We start from the raw sequence: 16970 nt of genomic DNA on the forward strand, positions 1-16970 counted from the left end.
AATGTTAGGAGTATTATTAGTAGTATTAGCAGTAGGAGTATGAGGAGAGCATCAGTAATATTATGTATGATTAGTAGGAGTATGCTGACAGTATCAGTAGTAATGTTAGGAGTATTATTAGTAGTATTAGCAGTAGGAATATGAGGAGAGCATCAGTAGTATTATGTATGATTAGTAGGAGAATGATGCGAGTATCAGTAGTAATGTTAGGAGTATTATTAGTAGTATTAGCAGTAGGAGTATGAGGAGAGCATCAGTAGTATTATGTATGATTAGTAGGAGTATGATCACAGTATCAGTAGTAATGTTAGGAGTATTATTAGTATTAGCAGTAGGATCATGAGGAGAGCATCAGTAGTATTATGTATGATTAGAAGGAGAATGATGGGAGTATCAGTAGTAATGTTAGGAGTATTATTACTAGTATTAGAAGTATGATATGAGGAGAACATCAGTAGTATTATGTATGATTAGTAGGAGAATGATGAGAGTATCAGTAGTAATGTTAGGAGTATTATTAGTATTAGCAGTAGGAGTATTAGGAGAGCATCAGTAGTATTATGTATGATTAGTAGGAGAATGATGAGAGTATCAGTAGTAATGTAAGGAGTATTATTAGTATTAGCAGTAGGAGTATGAGGAGAGCATCAGTAGTATTATGTATGATTAGTAGGAGAATGATGAGAGTATCAGTAGTAATGTTAGAAGTATTATTAGTATTAGCAGTATGAGTATGAGGAGAGCATCAGTAGTATTATGTATGATTAGTAGGAGAATGATGAGAGTATCAGTAGTAATGTTAGGAGTATTATTAGTATTAGCAGTAGGAGTATGAGGAGAGCATCAGTAGTATTATGTATGATTAGTAGGAGAATGATGAGAGTATCAGTAGTAATGTTAGGAGTATTATTAGTATTAGCAGTAGGAGTATTAGGAGAGCATCAGTAGTATTATGTATGATTAGTAGGAGAATGAGGAGAGTATCAGTAGTATGATGAGAGCATCAGTAGTATTATGTATGATTAGTAGTATTAGCAGTAGGAACATGATAAGCAGTAGGAGTATGAGGAGAGCATCAGTAGTATTATGTACGATTAGTAGGAGAATGATTAGTAGTATTAGCAGTAGGAACATGATTAGCAGTAGGAGTATGATGACCGTATCAGTAGTATGATGAGAGTATCAGTAGTATTATGTATAATTAGAAGGAGAATGATGACAGTATCAGTAGTAATGTTAGGAGTATTATTACTAGTATTAGAAGTAGGAGTATGAGGAGAACATCAGAAGTATTATGTATGATTAGTAGGAAAATGATGAGAGTATCAGTAGTAATGTTAGGACTATTATTAGTATTAGCAGTAGGAGTATTAGGAGAGCATCAGTAGTATTATGTATGATTAGTAGGAGTATGATCACAGTATCAGTAGTAATGAGTATGATTAGTAGTATTAGCAGTAGGAACATGATAAGCAGTAGGAGTATGAGGAGAGCATCAGTAGTATTATGTATGATTAGTAGGAGTATGATTACAGTATCAGTAGTAATGAGTATGATTAGTAGTATTAGCAGTAGGAACATGATAAGCAGTAGGAGTATGAGGAGAGCATCAGTAGTATTATGTATGATTAGTAGGAGAATGATGAGAGTATCAGTAGTATTATGTACGATTAGTATGAGTATGATTAGTAGTATTAGCAGTAGGAACATGATTAGCAGTAGGAGTATGAGGAGAGCATCAGTAGTATTATGTATGATTAGTAGGAGTATGATTACAGTATCAGTAGTAATGAGTATGATTAGTAGTATTAGCAGTAGGAGTATGAGGAGAGCATCAGTAGTATTATGTATGATTAGTAGGAGAATGATGAGAGTATCAGTAGTATTATGTACGATTAGTAGGAGTATGATTAGTAGTATTAGCAGTAGGAACATGATTAGCAGTAGGAGTATGATGACCGTATCAGTAGTATTATGAGGAGTATAAGTAGTAGGGGCATGATGACAGTATCAGTATTAATGTCAGGTGTATGATTACTAGTATAAGCAGTAAGAGTATGAGGAGAGCATCAGTAGTAGTATTATGTATGATTAGTAGGAGAAGGACTACAGTATCAGAAGTATAATGACAGTATCAGTAGTATTATGAGTATAAGTAGTATTATGAGGAGTATAAGTAGTGGGGGCATAATGACACTATCAGTGGTATGTTTGGAGTATGATTAGAAGTATTAGCAGTATTACTGCTATTACTAATAGTGTTAGCAGTAGGAGTAAGATGATATTATCAGTATTGTTAGTAGGAGTATGATGAGAGTATTAGTAGGAGTATTATACCCCTTTCACATTGCAGCTGTAACACGGTATATTGCCGTTTTTTTAGTGCTTTAAAACGGTTCCAGCTGCAATGTGAAAGCTACATTGTCAATTTACCGGTTACAGAAAACCGGTATTTTGACACGTGTTAAAAGCAGGATCCTACACGTTTCTGAGCCGTTTTCCCTGCAGTCTGAACAGCTCAGAAACGGTATTTGCTACAAATGATAACCACACTTGATCCCCGCCCACAAGCAGGGAAAAAAACATTTAAAATGACATTGTATGGCTTTCTTTGGGTGAAACGGGTTGAATCTGAAAGGTACAAAACGGTATTTAAACTGCAATATACCTTTACATCATGCAATATTGAAAGGGGTTTAACTGGCTTTTGACCAGTTTTAAGACACGTTTAGAAAATCCGGTTGAAAGCAGGTTTTTGCAATGTGAAAGCAGTATTATTAGAGTATAAGTATATTCATAGGAGTGTTGCTAGGAGTATAATGAAAGAGCCTGTAGTATTGGTAGAAGCATGATGAGAATATTAATAGGACTAGGATGAGAGTGTATGAGAGTAATAGTAGGAGAATGATGAGAGTATTAGTAGGAGAATGATGTATTTTTAGGTGTATGAGAGTATTAGTAGAAGTATGATGATAGTATTGGTAGTATTAATAGGAGCATGATGACAGTATCAGTGGTATTACTAGGAGTATGATTAGTAGTATTAGCAGTAGAAGTATGATTAGAAGTAAAAGCAGGAGTATCATGAGTTAAGAGTATCAGTAGATCTATCAGAAGTATGATTTGTAGAAGTATGATGAGAATATCATGTAGTATTTGGAGTATAATTAGTAGTATTAGCAGAAGGGCTATTACTAGTAGTACTAGAAGTAGGGGAAAGATGAGAGTATCAGTAGTACTAGTAGTATGATGGGAGTAGTAGCAGGAGTATGATGAGAGTAGTAGTAGGAGAATGATGGGAGTAGTATTAGGAGTATAGGGTGACAGCAGGAGAATGAAGGGAGTAGTAGTAGGAGGAATATGATGGGAGTAGTAGGAGTATAGGATGAGACTAGGAGTATGATGGAAGTAGTAGTAGGAGTATATGATGGGAGTAGTAGTAGTAGGAGAATGAAGGGAGTAGTAGTAGTAGGAGTATAGGATGAGACTAGGATTGTGATGGGAGTAGTAGTAGGATTATGATTGGAGTAGTAGTAGGAGTATAGGGTGAGACTAGGAGTGTGATGGGAGTAGTAGTAGGAGTATGATGGGAATAGTAGTAGGTGTATAGGATGAGACTAGTAGTGTGATAGGAGTAGTGGTAGGCATATGATGGGAGTAGCTGTAGGAGAATTATGGGAGTAGTAGTAGTAGGGGTGTGATGGGAGTAGTAGTAGGAGTGTGATGGGAGTAGTAGTAGGAGTATGATGGGAGTAGTAGGAATATAGGATGAGAGTAGGATTATGATGGGAGTAGTAGGAGTATAGGATGGGAGTAGCTGTAGGAGAATGATGAGAGGTGTAGTAGTAGGAGTATGATGGGAGTATTAGGAGTATAGGATGAGACTAGGAGTGTGATGGGAGTAGTAGGAGTATAGGACGAGACTAGGAGTGTGATGGGAGTAGCTGTAGGAGAATGATGGGATTAGTAGTAGTAGTAGTAGTATGATGGGAGTAGTAGGAGTATAGGATGATACTAGGAGTATAATGGGAGTAGTAGGAGTATAGGATGAGACTAGGAGTGTGATGGGAGTAGTAGTAGGAGTATGATGGGAGTAGTAGGAGTATAGGATGAGACTAGGAGTGTGATGGGAGTAGCAGTAGGAGTATAGGATGAGACTAGGAATGTGATGGGAGTAGCTGTAGGAGAATGATGGGAGTAGTAGTAGTAGTATGATGGGAGTAGTAGGAGTATAGGATGATACTAGGAGTATGGTGGGAGTAGTAGGAGTATAGGATGAGACTATGAGTGTGATGGGGTAGTAGTAGGAGTATGATGGGAGTAGTAGTAGGAATATAGGATGAGACTAGGAGTGTGATGGGAGTAGTGGTAGGGACATGATGGGAGTAGTAGGAGTATAGGATGAGACTAGGAGTGTGATGGGGTAGTAGTAGGAATATGATGGGAGTAGTAGTAGGAGTACAGGATGAGACTAGGAGGATGATGGGAGTAGTAGTAGGAGTATGATGGGAGTAGTAGTAGGAGTATAGGATGAGACTAGGAGTGTGATGGGAGTAGTGGTAGGGACATGATGGGAGTAGTAGGAGTATAGGATGAGACTAGGAGTGTGATGGGGTAGTAGTAGGAGTATGATGGGAGTAGTAGTAGGAGTATAGGATGAGACTAGGAGTGTGATGGGAGTAGTGGTAGGGACATGATGGGAGTAGTAGGAGTATAGGATGAGACTAGGAGTGTGATGGGAGTGGTAGACTAGTAGTAGGAATACAGGATGAGTCCGTGCTGCACCCGAGGAGAGTGGCGGCTACCAGACCAGAGACACAGCAGTCAGAGCACTGAGTGGCGGGCGGATGGGCGTAATGGGGGTGTGGCGTGGGCGTGCCTTGCTCCCCCGGTGACGCCCCCTCCCTCTGCCCCTCCCCGGCCGGTGCTCACATTGTACCCGGAGCTGCCCGCCGCACGCTGTAACCGGGTTCGGGGAGCTGCCCTCGGAATGCCCCCAGACGATGCCCTGGGGCAGCTCCGCTCCTGCTGGCAGGTCCCGGCTGTCGCCCACTTCTGCTCCCTGTTCCGCGCCGCCTTCCAGCTGCCCGACTTCGAGATAGAGGTGAGAGGGCAGCGGGGGATCGGGGTGACGGTGCCGGGGGTGTGTGGCGGGAGATAGGGGCACCGGCGCCGGGGTGGGGGGAACCGGGAGCGCGGAGTGTGAGAGTAACCGGTCCTGTAACTCAGGGGGCTGGAGGGTCAAAAGTGGCCCGTGGGGTAACAGTAGGGGGTGAGCGGGGTAACAGCACCAGGACGAGGGGGTGAGCGGGGTAACAGTACCAGGACGAGGGGGTGAGCGGGGTAACAGTACCAGGACGAGGGGGTGAGTGGGGTAACAGTACCAGGACGAGGGGGTGAGTGGGGTAACAGTACCAGGACGAGGGGGTGAGCGGGGTAACAGTACCAGGACGAGGGGGTGAGTGGGGTAACAGTACCAGGACGAGGGGGTGAGCGGGGTAACAGTACCAGGACGAGGGGGTGAGTGGGGTAACAGTACCAGGACGAGGGGGTGAGTGGGGTAACAGTACCAGGACGAGGGGGTGAGTGGGGTAACAGTACCAGGACGAGGGGGTGAGTGGGGTAACAGTACCAGGACGAGGGGGTGAGTGGGGTAACAGTACCAGGCTGAGGGGGTGAGCGGGGTAACAGTACCAGGACGTGGGGGTGAGCGGGGTAACAGTACCAGGCCGAGGGGGTGAGCAGGGTAACAGTACCAGGACGAGGGGGTGAGCGGGGTAACAGTACCAGGACGAGGGGGTGAGTGGGGTAACAGTACCAGGACGAGGGGGTGAGTGAGGTAACAGTACCAGGGCGAGGGGGTGAGTGGGGTAACAGTACCCGGACCAGGGGGTGAGTGGGGTAACAGTACCAGAACAACAGATGTTATAGTTGCAGCAGAGGTGGTGGGGTAACTGTGCCAGGAGCAATGGTGGTCACTGTGGGGTGTAAGCAACAGTACTGGGAGTATTGGGGAGAGTTAGCGGGATGAGTCACAGTGCTGGGGGTATTGGGGAGAGTTAGCGGGGTGAGTCGGAGTGCTGGAGGTATCGGGGTGAGGTAGTGGGGTGAGACACAGTGCTGGGAGTATTGGGGAGGGGTAGCGGGGTGAGACAGTGCTGGGGTATTGGGGAGAGGCAGCGGGGTGAGTCACAGTGTTGGAGGTATTGGGAAGGGAGGAAGTCACAGTGCTGCTGGTATTGGGGAGGGGTAGCGGGGTGAGTCACAGTGTTGGAGGTATTGGGAAGGGAGGAAGTCACAGTGCTGGTGGTATTGGGGAGGGGTAGCGTGGTGAGTCACAGTGCTGGAGGTATTAGGGAGAGGTAAAGAGGTGAGACACAGTGTTGGAGGTATTGGGGAGGAGTAGCGGGGTGAGGCACAGTGTTGGAGGTATTGGGGAGGAGTAGCGGGGTGAGGCACAGTGTTGGAGGTATTGGGGAGGAGTAGTGGGGTGAGACACAGTGCTGGGAGTATTGCGGAGGGGTAGCGGGGTGAGACAGTGCTGGAGGTATTGGGGAGAGGTAGCGGGGTGAGTCACAGTGTTGGAGGTATTGGGAAGGGAGGAAGTCACAGTGCTGCTGGTATTGGGGAGAGGTAGCGGGGTGAGTCACAGTGTTGGAGGTATTGGGAAGGGAGGAAGTCACAGTGCTGGTGGTATTGGGGAGGGGTAGCGTGGTGAGTCACAGTGTTGGAGGTATTGGGGAGGAGTCTCGGGGTGAGGCACAGTGTTGGAGGTATTGGGGAGGAGTAGCGGGGTGCGGCACAGTGTTGGAGAGGGAGGGAGTCAGTGCTGGGGGTATACATTGGTAGTGTGTGCGTTGTGGGGTGGTGTATGTAAGAGGGCTTGGGATGTTGGTGGGGTTGTCCCAGAGCACTGGGAGTAATGGGAGGGGGTTTGTGGGTCACATTTTCGTATATTGGAGTCTTGGGGCCGTGTCACCAGCTGTGGTTGAGTTGGGTGATCCCTGTATTGATGGGGGTGTAGGGTGCACCCTAGCAGATACCCAGGAGGAGGGTACTCCCAGGTAGCCGCAGATCCTGAGTAATTGTCCTGAGATCCCATACTGGGGTCAGCTCAGGGGATGCAGGATCTCCTAAATCCGCCCCTTCCTTTCTGTACCCTGTTGTTGTTTTCTTGTTTGGGGTGGCACATAAGCCCCTCCCCGGGCATGCGGTGGTGCTGTGGGTGGGGAATGAGCTCGCTGCTCGGGCCCATCTGGCAGCCAGAAGGTGTCGGGCAGCAGTTGGCCCCAAGTTTAGGAGTTTGTGGCTGTAATAGTGTTATCCGGGAATGGAGGGACATAGTCACCGTTGCGTGCACCCCCCCAGGATAATTTGCTGCAGCAGTGCCTAATCCAGTTGCGTCTCCTCGGGTGTCCCCAAAAGTCCTATGATGTCTGCACATCCCGCTCGGGGCTGGCTCTGAGAGATTAGATTGTAAGCTCTGCTCCCAAGAACCAAAAAAAAAAACAGGTCACTCAGGTAACAGGGCAAAGACCGTGAAATCCGCTTTATAGTCCAGTTTAAATCAAGATAACCCTGGACTTCTGCTGTAGAAGTCTGTAAGCTGCTGCCTACTATAAGGGGCTGTAGGTGTCTGCTGTGTGTTTGCCCAGCTGTTATCAGGGGCATCAGGCCTACCTGTAATCGTACTGTATTCTATCACTATGCTTCTGGGATTAGGGTGAACTATTGTACAGATGTGCCGGGTATATATGATAACAAGCCCACAAGGTAGGTGCCAGGTGAAAGTGTCTTGTAGCTGTGGTTGCCTAGGTTACAGGAACATTTTATCTTGTTTATGTGGGTGGTGCCATGGAGTACACAGTGCTTTACATATGTATAAGTACTATGTATGCCTGTTTTAGTATGCTGGAAAAAGCAACCTGGGTCCCGCTGCCAGCAGAGCTAACAATCTAAGGCGGTAGTTACCCACTTGCCCCCAGAAGTGGCAGCTGGCTTCTGTTGCTGGCGTGGTATCTGGAGCAGTCACAATTGGCCAGAGTTTAACCCCTGTGTGGCTTGCTGCATCGCCTGCGAAGGGTTAAGGCTTTGAGCGAGGGGTTACCCAGCTCCCTGCTGGGACTCTTTTGGGATGCAATCTGCTGGATGTAATAGAAAGGGTTTTGTTCTTGGGCTGCAGATAGCTGGTGAAGGGGGGGGGGGGGGGCGTATGGGCGGGGGTCTCTGGCGCTGGGGAAACCCTGTGTTTGTTTTGTTCAACTGACTTTGGCATCTATGGGGGGGGGGTCAGTGTGACTGTGGGGACCTGTGTTTGTGTTAACCCTTTCATGCCCTTGCTGGTCATTGTTAGGCCTGTTTCGTGTAACGGTTACCTGGGCACTCCTTGTGTTTGGTCGGGGGATTCTGTGCCCGGTGGGTGATTATAGGCGAGACATTGCCAGCTGAGTAGGTAGAGAACTGGTTCGTGTACCCGGGCAGATGGTCACCAACCGCTTCCACGCCACAAAACAAAGTTGGGCATGGTTCTAATGAGGTGACTCTGTGGCGACGTAGACTGGGCCTGTATATGATTCAGCCTTGGCGTCCATGTGAGGGGCACAGTGTTCTACAGCGATGTATAGGACATACCCCCCACCCCCCATATCTGACAGCCATGTGTTGGGATCGGAGTGGTGGGGTCATGCGAGCAGATCCCCCAAACACTAGTGAGAGTTAGATCAGAGTTCAGCCTGTTTTGGGGTGGGAACCCCAAATCACCCCACCAGGTTGGGAACCAGGCACATGTTACCTTTACCCCTCCCAGGCTAAGCAGGATGTGCCTTGTTCCCACCCAGGATAATGTTATGTTCTGCTAGTTAGGGGGTCTCCCTTATAGAGGGAAGGGAGCGGTTTAACCTGTTGCATGCTGGAAGCGTCATGACCGGGACACCTGACACTTTGACCATAAAATAAAAACATAAAACTTTTTGGCTCCAAAGAAGAGTGAGCTGTGATTGGTTCCTGAGTGCCCGGTGGGTTCTCTGCCAGCGCCCTGGCAGCTCGTGGATATATATTCCGCACTCACTAGCCAGTCGCTATAACGTGTCCTTAAGGATGCCCCGTTGGGGGTCTCCGCAGGCCCGCTGGTGTCCTGTGTTTGGATGTGAGCGCACACACGTGGCTTTGTGTTATGATAGAGATGAGAATTTAGCTCTACCCCTTTCATGGAGACTCCCACCGCCCCCCTCTCCCCCCTCCCCTGGCGATGTGTTCCCAGAGCTAACACTAGGCTGAGATTGCAGATGCTGGGAGGTGGGGGCGGAGTTCTGTCAGCTACTGTGCCCAGTTCACTGATCACTATGTATTCCTGCGTCCCTGCTCTGCCCAAATGCCGACATTCCCTGTGTCGGTTGACCTTCCAACCATGTCGACCTTTTTCAAGCATCAACCTAATTTTATTTATTAATGTGTAAAGCTCTGCACTAATCTTGGGAACCCCTAATAAGTTAAATGTGCTGCAGTTTTCCAGGACTTTGTGGCCATGAGGGGGCGCCGTGCACTGGGTGTAAATGCTTTCTCCGGTGAGTGCAATGTGGAACCTCCTACGGCGCTAGCGGTGAAGGCCAGCGATGTGGGCTGGACATTCCCTGCTTTTTGCACTTACCACAGCGGGCCCAGAGATGCTGCGTTGCGCAGCCCAACATCAATTACGATTGAAGTCATAATTGTCCTTAAGTAAATAGGGCACTTATTGTTTCTGGAGTCTGGTAACCACAGCGCCTTATTACGTGCCGCTGCCATCTTCTGGGTTCCTCAGTTATATGTTGCTTTCATTTAACAGAACATTGTAACCATTGAGGCTGTGCGGAGGGTTCTGGCCTTAGTATACGGAATACTGTTACATTGTGTATACCTGCAGCCAGCACAGTACTGCTTCCAACCCGTTGTGTGTAAGTTATGGAGTCGGGATACCGGCAGTCACAATCCTGACAGCTGATGTTACCGCCAGCTGGAATCCCGGTGCACAGGGTCTGTTCTCCACGACCCCATAGAGGGGTATACAACCTTGTGGCGAGCCACTGTGCCTGGACCTCAGTGCGCTGTCCCACCTGTCGGCATTTCAGTGGCCAGGATACAGCGGTTGGGGTTATGACTGCCGGCAAATCATACTGCACCTGTATGCAATTGTTCTACAGTGTTCCTTATACATGGATAACAGCACAGTACCACTTCCTCTATGCCCCCAGGAGTAGTAGCCATGGTCTCACTGCACCCGTACGCCAAACGTTTCCTATTGGGGGATTCAGGGAGATAGATCACCTACCGTACATTGTGCCGACTTGTCATCCTGGTGGTCTTATGTGGTGACATGGTTGTGCTGGTCCACATATTGTGTAATTGCACAGTGCTACTTCCCTTTCTCTGGAGACCGGTCTATATTGCTTCCTATGTATAAGGCAGATGCGCAGTACCACTTCCCTTTCTCTGAAAACCGTTCTATATTGCTTCCTATATGTATAAGGCAGATGCACAGTACCACTTCCCTTTCTCTGGAGACTGTTCTATATTGCTTCCTATGTATAAGGCAGATGCACAGTGCCACTTCCCTTTCTCTGGAGACCGTTCTATATTGCTTCCTATATGTATAAGGCAGATGCACAGTACCACTTCCCTTTCTCTGGAGACCGTTCTATATTGCTTCCTATGTATAAGGCAGATGCACAGTACCACTTCCCTTTCTCTGGAGACCGTTCTATATTGCTTCCTATATGTATAAGGCAGATGCACAGTACCACTTCCCTTTCTCTGGAGACTGTTCTATATTGCTTCCTATATATATGAGACAGATGCGCAGTGCCACTTCCATTTCTCTGGAGACCGTTCTATATTGCTTCCTATGTATGAGGCAGATGCACAGTACCACTTCCCTTTCTCTGGAGACCGTTCTATATTGCTTCCTATGTATAAGGCAGATGCACAGTAGTACCACTTCCCTTTCTCTGGAGACCGGTCTATATTGCTTCCTATATGTATAAGGCAGATGTGCAGTGCCACTTCCCTTTCTCTGGAGACCATTCTATATTGCTTCCTATGTATAAGGCAGATGCACAGTACCACTTCCCTTTCTCTGGAGACCGTTCTATATTGCTTCCTATGTATAAGGCAGATGCGCAGTATCACTTCCCTTTCTCTGGAGACCGTTCTATATTGCTTCCTATATGTATAAGGCAGATGTGCAGTGCCACTTCCCTTTCTCTGGAGACCGTTCTATATTGCTTCCTATATGTATAAGGCAGATGCGCAGTACCACTTCCCTTTCTCTGGAGACCGGTCTATATTGCTTCCTATGTATAAGGCAGATGCACAGTACCACTTCCCTTTCTCTGGAGACCGTTCTATATTGCTTCCTATGTATAAGGCAGATGCGCAGTACCACTTCCCTTTCTCTGTATACAGTTCTATATTGCTTCCTATATGTATAAGGCAGATGCACAGTACCGCTTCCCTTTCTCTGTAGACCGTTCTATATTGCTTCCTATATGTATAAGGCAGATGCGCAGTACCACTTCCCTTTCTCTGTATACAGTTCTATATTGCTTTCTATGTATAAGGCAGATGCGCAGTACCACTTCCCTTTCTCTGGAGACCGTTCTATATTGCTTCCTATGTATAAGGCAGATGCGCAGTACCACTTCCCTTTCTCTGTATACAGTTCTATATTGCTTTCTATGTATAAGGCAGATGCGCAGTACCACTTCCCTTTCTCTGGAGACCGTTCTATATTGCTTCCTATGTATAAGACAGATGCGCAGTACCGCTTCCCTTTCTCTGTATACAGTTCTATATTGCTTCCTATATGTATAAGGCAGATGCACAGTACCGCTTCCCTTTCTCTGTAGACCGTTCTATATTGCTTCCTATATATAAGGCAGATGCACAGTACCGCTTCCCTTTCTCTGGAGACCGGTCTATATTGCTTCCTATATGTATAAGGCAGATGCACAGTACCACTTCCCTTTCTCTGGAGACCGTTCTATATTGCTTCCTATATATAAGGCAGATGCGCAGTACCACTTCCCTTTCTCTGTATACAGTTCTATATTGCTTCCTATATGTATAAGGCAGATGCACAGTACCGCTTCCCTTTCTCTGTAGACCGTTCTATATTGCTTCCTATATGTATAAGGCAGATGCACAGTACCACTTCCCTTTCTCTGGAGACCGTTCTATATTGCTTCCTATATATAAGGCAGATGCACAGTACCGCTTCCCTTTCTCTGGAGACCGGTCTATATTGCTTCCTATATGTATAAGGCAGATGCACAGTACCGCTTCCCTTTCTCTGTAGACCGTTCTATATTGCTTCCTATATGTATAAGGCAGATGCACAGTACCACTTCCCTTTCTCTGGAGACCGTTCTATATTGCTTCCTATGTATAAGGCAGATGCGCAGTACCACTTCCCTTTCTCTGGAGACAGTTCTATATTGCTTCCTATGTATAAGGCAGATGCACAGTGCCACTTCCCTTTCTCTGTATACAGTTCTATATTGCTTTCTATGTATAAGGCAGATGCGCAGTACCACTTCCCTTTCTCTGGAGACCGTTCTATATTGCTTCCTATGTATAAGGCAAATGCGCAGTATCACTTCCCTTTCTCTGTAGACCGTTCTATATTGCTTCCTATGTATAAGGCAGATGCACAGTACCACTTCCCTTTCTCTGGAGACCGTTCTATATTGCTTCCTATATGTATAAGGCAGATGCACAGTACCGCTTCCCTTTCTCTGGAGACCGTTCTATATTGCTTCCTATATGTATAAGGCAGATGCACAGTACCACTTCCCTTTCTCTGGAGACCGTTCTATATTGCTTCCTATATGTATAAGGCAGATGCGCAGTACCACTTCCCTTTCTCTGGAGACCGTTCTATATTGCTTCCTATATATAAGGCAGATGCGCAGTACCACTTCCCTTTCTCTGTATACAGTTCTATATTGCTTCCTATATGTATAAGGCAGATGCACAGTACCGCTTCCCTTTCTCTGTAGACCGTTCTATATTGCTTCCTATATGTATAAGGCAGATGCACAGTACCACTTCCCTTTCTCTGGAGACCGTTCTATATTGCTTCTTATATATAAGGCAGATGCACAGTACCGCTTCCCTTTCTCTGGAGACCGGTCTATATTGCTTCCTATATGTATAAGGCAGATGCACAGTACCGCTTCCCTTTCTCTGTAGACCGTTCTATATTGCTTCCTATATGTATAAGGCAGATGCACAGTACCACTTCCCTTTCTCTGGAGACCGTTCTATATTGCTTCCTATATATAAGGCAGATGCACAGTACCACTTCCCTTTCTCTGGAGACCGTTCTATATTGCTTCCTATATATAAGGCAGATGCACAGTACCGCTTCCCTTTCTCTGGAGACCGGTCTATATTGCTTCCTATATGTATAAGGCAGATGCACAGTACCGCTTCCCTTTCTCTGTAGACCGTTCTATATTGCTTCCTATATGTATAAGGCAGATGCACAGTACCGCTTCCCTTTCTCTGGAGACCGTTCTATATTGCTTCCTATATATAAGGCAGATGCACAGTACCACTTTCCTTTCTCTGGAGACCGTTCTATATTGCTTCCTATATGTATAAGGCAGATGCACAGTACCACTTCCCTTTCTCTGGAGACCGTTCTATATTGCTTCCTATATATAAGGCAGATGCACAGTACCACTTCCCTTTCTCTGGAGACCGTTCTATATTGCTTCCTGTGTATAAGGCAGATGCACAGTACCACTCCCCTTTCTCTGGAGACCGTTCTATATTGCTTCCTATATGTATAAGGCAGATGCACAGTACCACTTCCCTTTCTCTGTAGACCGTTCTATATTGCTTCCTATATGTATAAGGCAGATGCACAGTACCACTTCCCTTTCTCTGGAGACCGTTCTATATTGCTTCCTATGTATAAGGCAGATGCACAGTACCGCTTCCCTTTCTCTGTAGACCGTTCTATATTGCTTTTTATATGGATAAGGCAGATGCACAGTACCACTTCCCTTTCTCTGGAGACCGTTCTATATTGCTTCCTATGTATAAGGCAGATGCACAGTACCACTTCCCTTTCTCTGGAGACCGTTCTATATTGCTTCCTATGTATAAGGCAGATGCACAGTACCGCTTCCCTTTCTCTGTAGACCGTTCTATATTGCTTCCTATATGTATAAGGCAGATGCACAGTACCACTTCCCTTTCTCTGGAGACAGTTCTATATTGCTTCCTATATATAAGGCAGATGCACAGTACCACTTCCCTTTCTCTGAAGACCGGTCTATATTGCTTCCTATATGTATAAGGCAGATGCACAGTACCACTTCCCTTTCTCTGGAGACAGTTCTATATTGCTTCCTATGTATAAGGCAGATGCACAGTACCGCTTCCCTTTCTCTGGATACAGTTCTACATTGCTTCCTATATGTATAAGGCAGATGCACAGTACCACTTCCCTTTCTCTGGAGACCGTTCTATATTGCTTCCTATGTATAAGGCAGATGCACAGTGCCACTTCCCTTTCTCTGGAGACCGTTCTATATTGCTTCCTATATGTATAAGGCAGATGCGCAGTACCACTTCCCTTTCTCTGGAGACCGCTCTATATTGCTTCCTATATGTATAAGGCAGATGCGCAGTACCACTTCCCTTTCTCTGGAGACCGTTCTATATTGCTTCCTATGTATAAGGCAGATGCGCAGTACCACTTCCCTTTCTCTGGAGACCGTTCTATATTGCTTCCTATGTATAAGGCAGATGCACAGTACCACTTCCCTTTCTCTGAAGACCGGTCTATATTGCTTCCTATATGTATAAGGCAGATGCACAGTACCACTTCCCTTTCTCTGGAGACAGTTCTATATTGCTTCCTATGTATAAGGCAGATGCACAGTGCCACTTCCCTTTCTCTGGAGACAGTTCTATATTGCTTCCTATGTATAAGGCAGATGCACAGTACCACTTCCCTTTCTCTGGAGACCGTTCTATATTGCTTCCTATGTATAAGGCAGATGCGCAGTACCACTTCCCTTTCTCTGGAGACCGTTCTATATTGCTTCCTATGTATAAGGCAGATGCACAGTACCACTTCCCTTTCTCTGAAGACCGGTCTATATTGCTTCCTATATGTATAAGGCAGATGCACAGTACCACTTCCCTTTCTCTGGAGACAGTTCTATATTGCTTCCTATGTATAAGGCAGATGCACAGTGCCACTTCCCTTTCTCTGGAGACAGTTCTATATTGCTTCCTATGTATAAGGCAGATGCACAGTACCACTTCCCTTTCTCTGGAGACCGTTCTATATTGCTTCCTATGTATAAGGCAGATGCACAGTACCGCTTCCCTTTCTCTGGAGACCGTTCTATATTGCTTCCTATGTATAAGGCAGATGCGCATTACCACTTCCCTTTCTCTGGAGACTGTTCTATATGGCTTCCTATATGTATAAGGCAGATGCACAGTACCACTTCCCTTTCTCTGGAGACCATTTTATATTGTTTCTTATACATGCATGGGGAGTCGCACAGTACCACTTCTGTACGTTATTGGCCATTACATATTACCGCTGCGCTTGTCGTGGATGTGTTTTGGGGGCTGACAAATATTCCCAGATAAGAGGTGCGTTTCGCTGCGCCAATGGTAGAATATGCGCCAAGTTTACGCCAGGAGATGTAACTTCATAGTAGTAAATAAGTATATGTAATGCCCGTCTATGTCATCAGTAACTAGTGATGTCACATTTACCATGGAAACGGCACATCCGCCATCTTCGTCTCACCGGCAGAGGATATCCGGGTCCGATTTATCGCTGTTCGGCGCAGCGCATTCCTATGGTATAATATGGGTGGGATTCAGGAAGCGGCTGCTGATTGACTCCATCAGTTTGCGCTGGCGGTCTATTAATCAAAGAATACTTAACCCTTTGAGTGCCAGTGGAATTTGTCGAAATAGGTGTAAAAAAAACCTATTAACCCTTTTAGTGCTAACGTTGCTGTGAGCGACCATCCGCTAAAAATCCCAGCGCCGCCCACAGCGACCTGTTCTTTTTGGATGCAATATTTAACTAAACTTCAATGAATTGACTTGGCTCCCAAAGGATATGGAAAGCGATAGTGAAGGGTTGGAGGTTGGCGATGTCCAGTCCGTTTATTGATCCCAGCCCAGTGACTCGTGGTGATGGCGGTGGGATAGACATTGTTAGAAATATGACAGCATGAACTGAGCAACTTCTCAATGCTTTTGCATCCAGGGATAAACCAAACCACACAGACCATTGGTAATGAAGTAGAATAAGGTGGCGCTGATATACTTGGGTGACGGGCCCTCTTTCATTTCATTTCCAGCCTGGATACGGAACATTAATCGTCCGTGAGTTCTGTGACAAGTCTCTGCGAGCTGCACAATACGTTACACCAGCTGAGGCCCGGGCGCCCTCCCGCACTGTGTATTGCCACCTATGCCATCATCCCCCCGCCCGCCCGTCACTCGCACATCTCCCCAGCCTGCTTTGCACACTGCACTCGTTACCACAGAGCCAACTGGGAGATCCCCAGGTGCAGGAGGCTGTGGTGGAACCGCAGCGCGGCAGCTGCAGGGCTGATTATAGGGGTGAGGTGGGACCTATAAAACAGCCCCAGACCCTGTGTATTCTCTCATCAGCAATCCTGTCACACGGGGCCTGGAGGATCGGAGAGAAATGGAGCACAAACAACCCTGCGCTGTTCCTTCCCCCGGCAGTGTCACGCCGTTAACCCCTCGCAGCCCGGGAGCGACTGCCTGGTAATTATAGTAAGGGATGAGGCCCATCTGGAGCATGCTCAGTGCGAATGTACGCTGTATGCGCAGGTGCGCGTCCTGCTGGCCGTCAGCCTCATAGTCTGTAGCGAGAATATACTAGCCCAAAGCACGGCGAGGGGATGCGGTGCACC

General features: G+C 46.6%; 1 protein-coding gene across 1 annotated transcript in view; it reads left to right on the forward strand.

Moving 5' to 3' along the window:
• The first annotated feature begins 4880 nt into the window (after positions 1–4880).
• CECR2 (CECR2 histone acetyl-lysine reader) overlaps positions 4881–16970 on the forward strand; it is a 52157-nt gene continuing 40067 nt past the window's right edge. The window contains exon 1 of the mRNA XM_083180887.1: positions 4881–5104. Coding sequence (XP_083037013.1) covers positions 4991–5104 — 114 coding nt within the window. The 5' untranslated portion in view covers positions 4881–4990. The remainder of the gene's footprint in view (positions 5105–16970) is intronic.

Source organism: Crinia signifera, chromosome 4 (genome assembly GCF_055691185.1).
Source record: "Crinia signifera chromosome 4, ASM5569118v1, whole genome shotgun sequence".
NCBI lineage: Eukaryota > Metazoa > Chordata > Amphibia > Anura > Myobatrachidae > Crinia > Crinia signifera.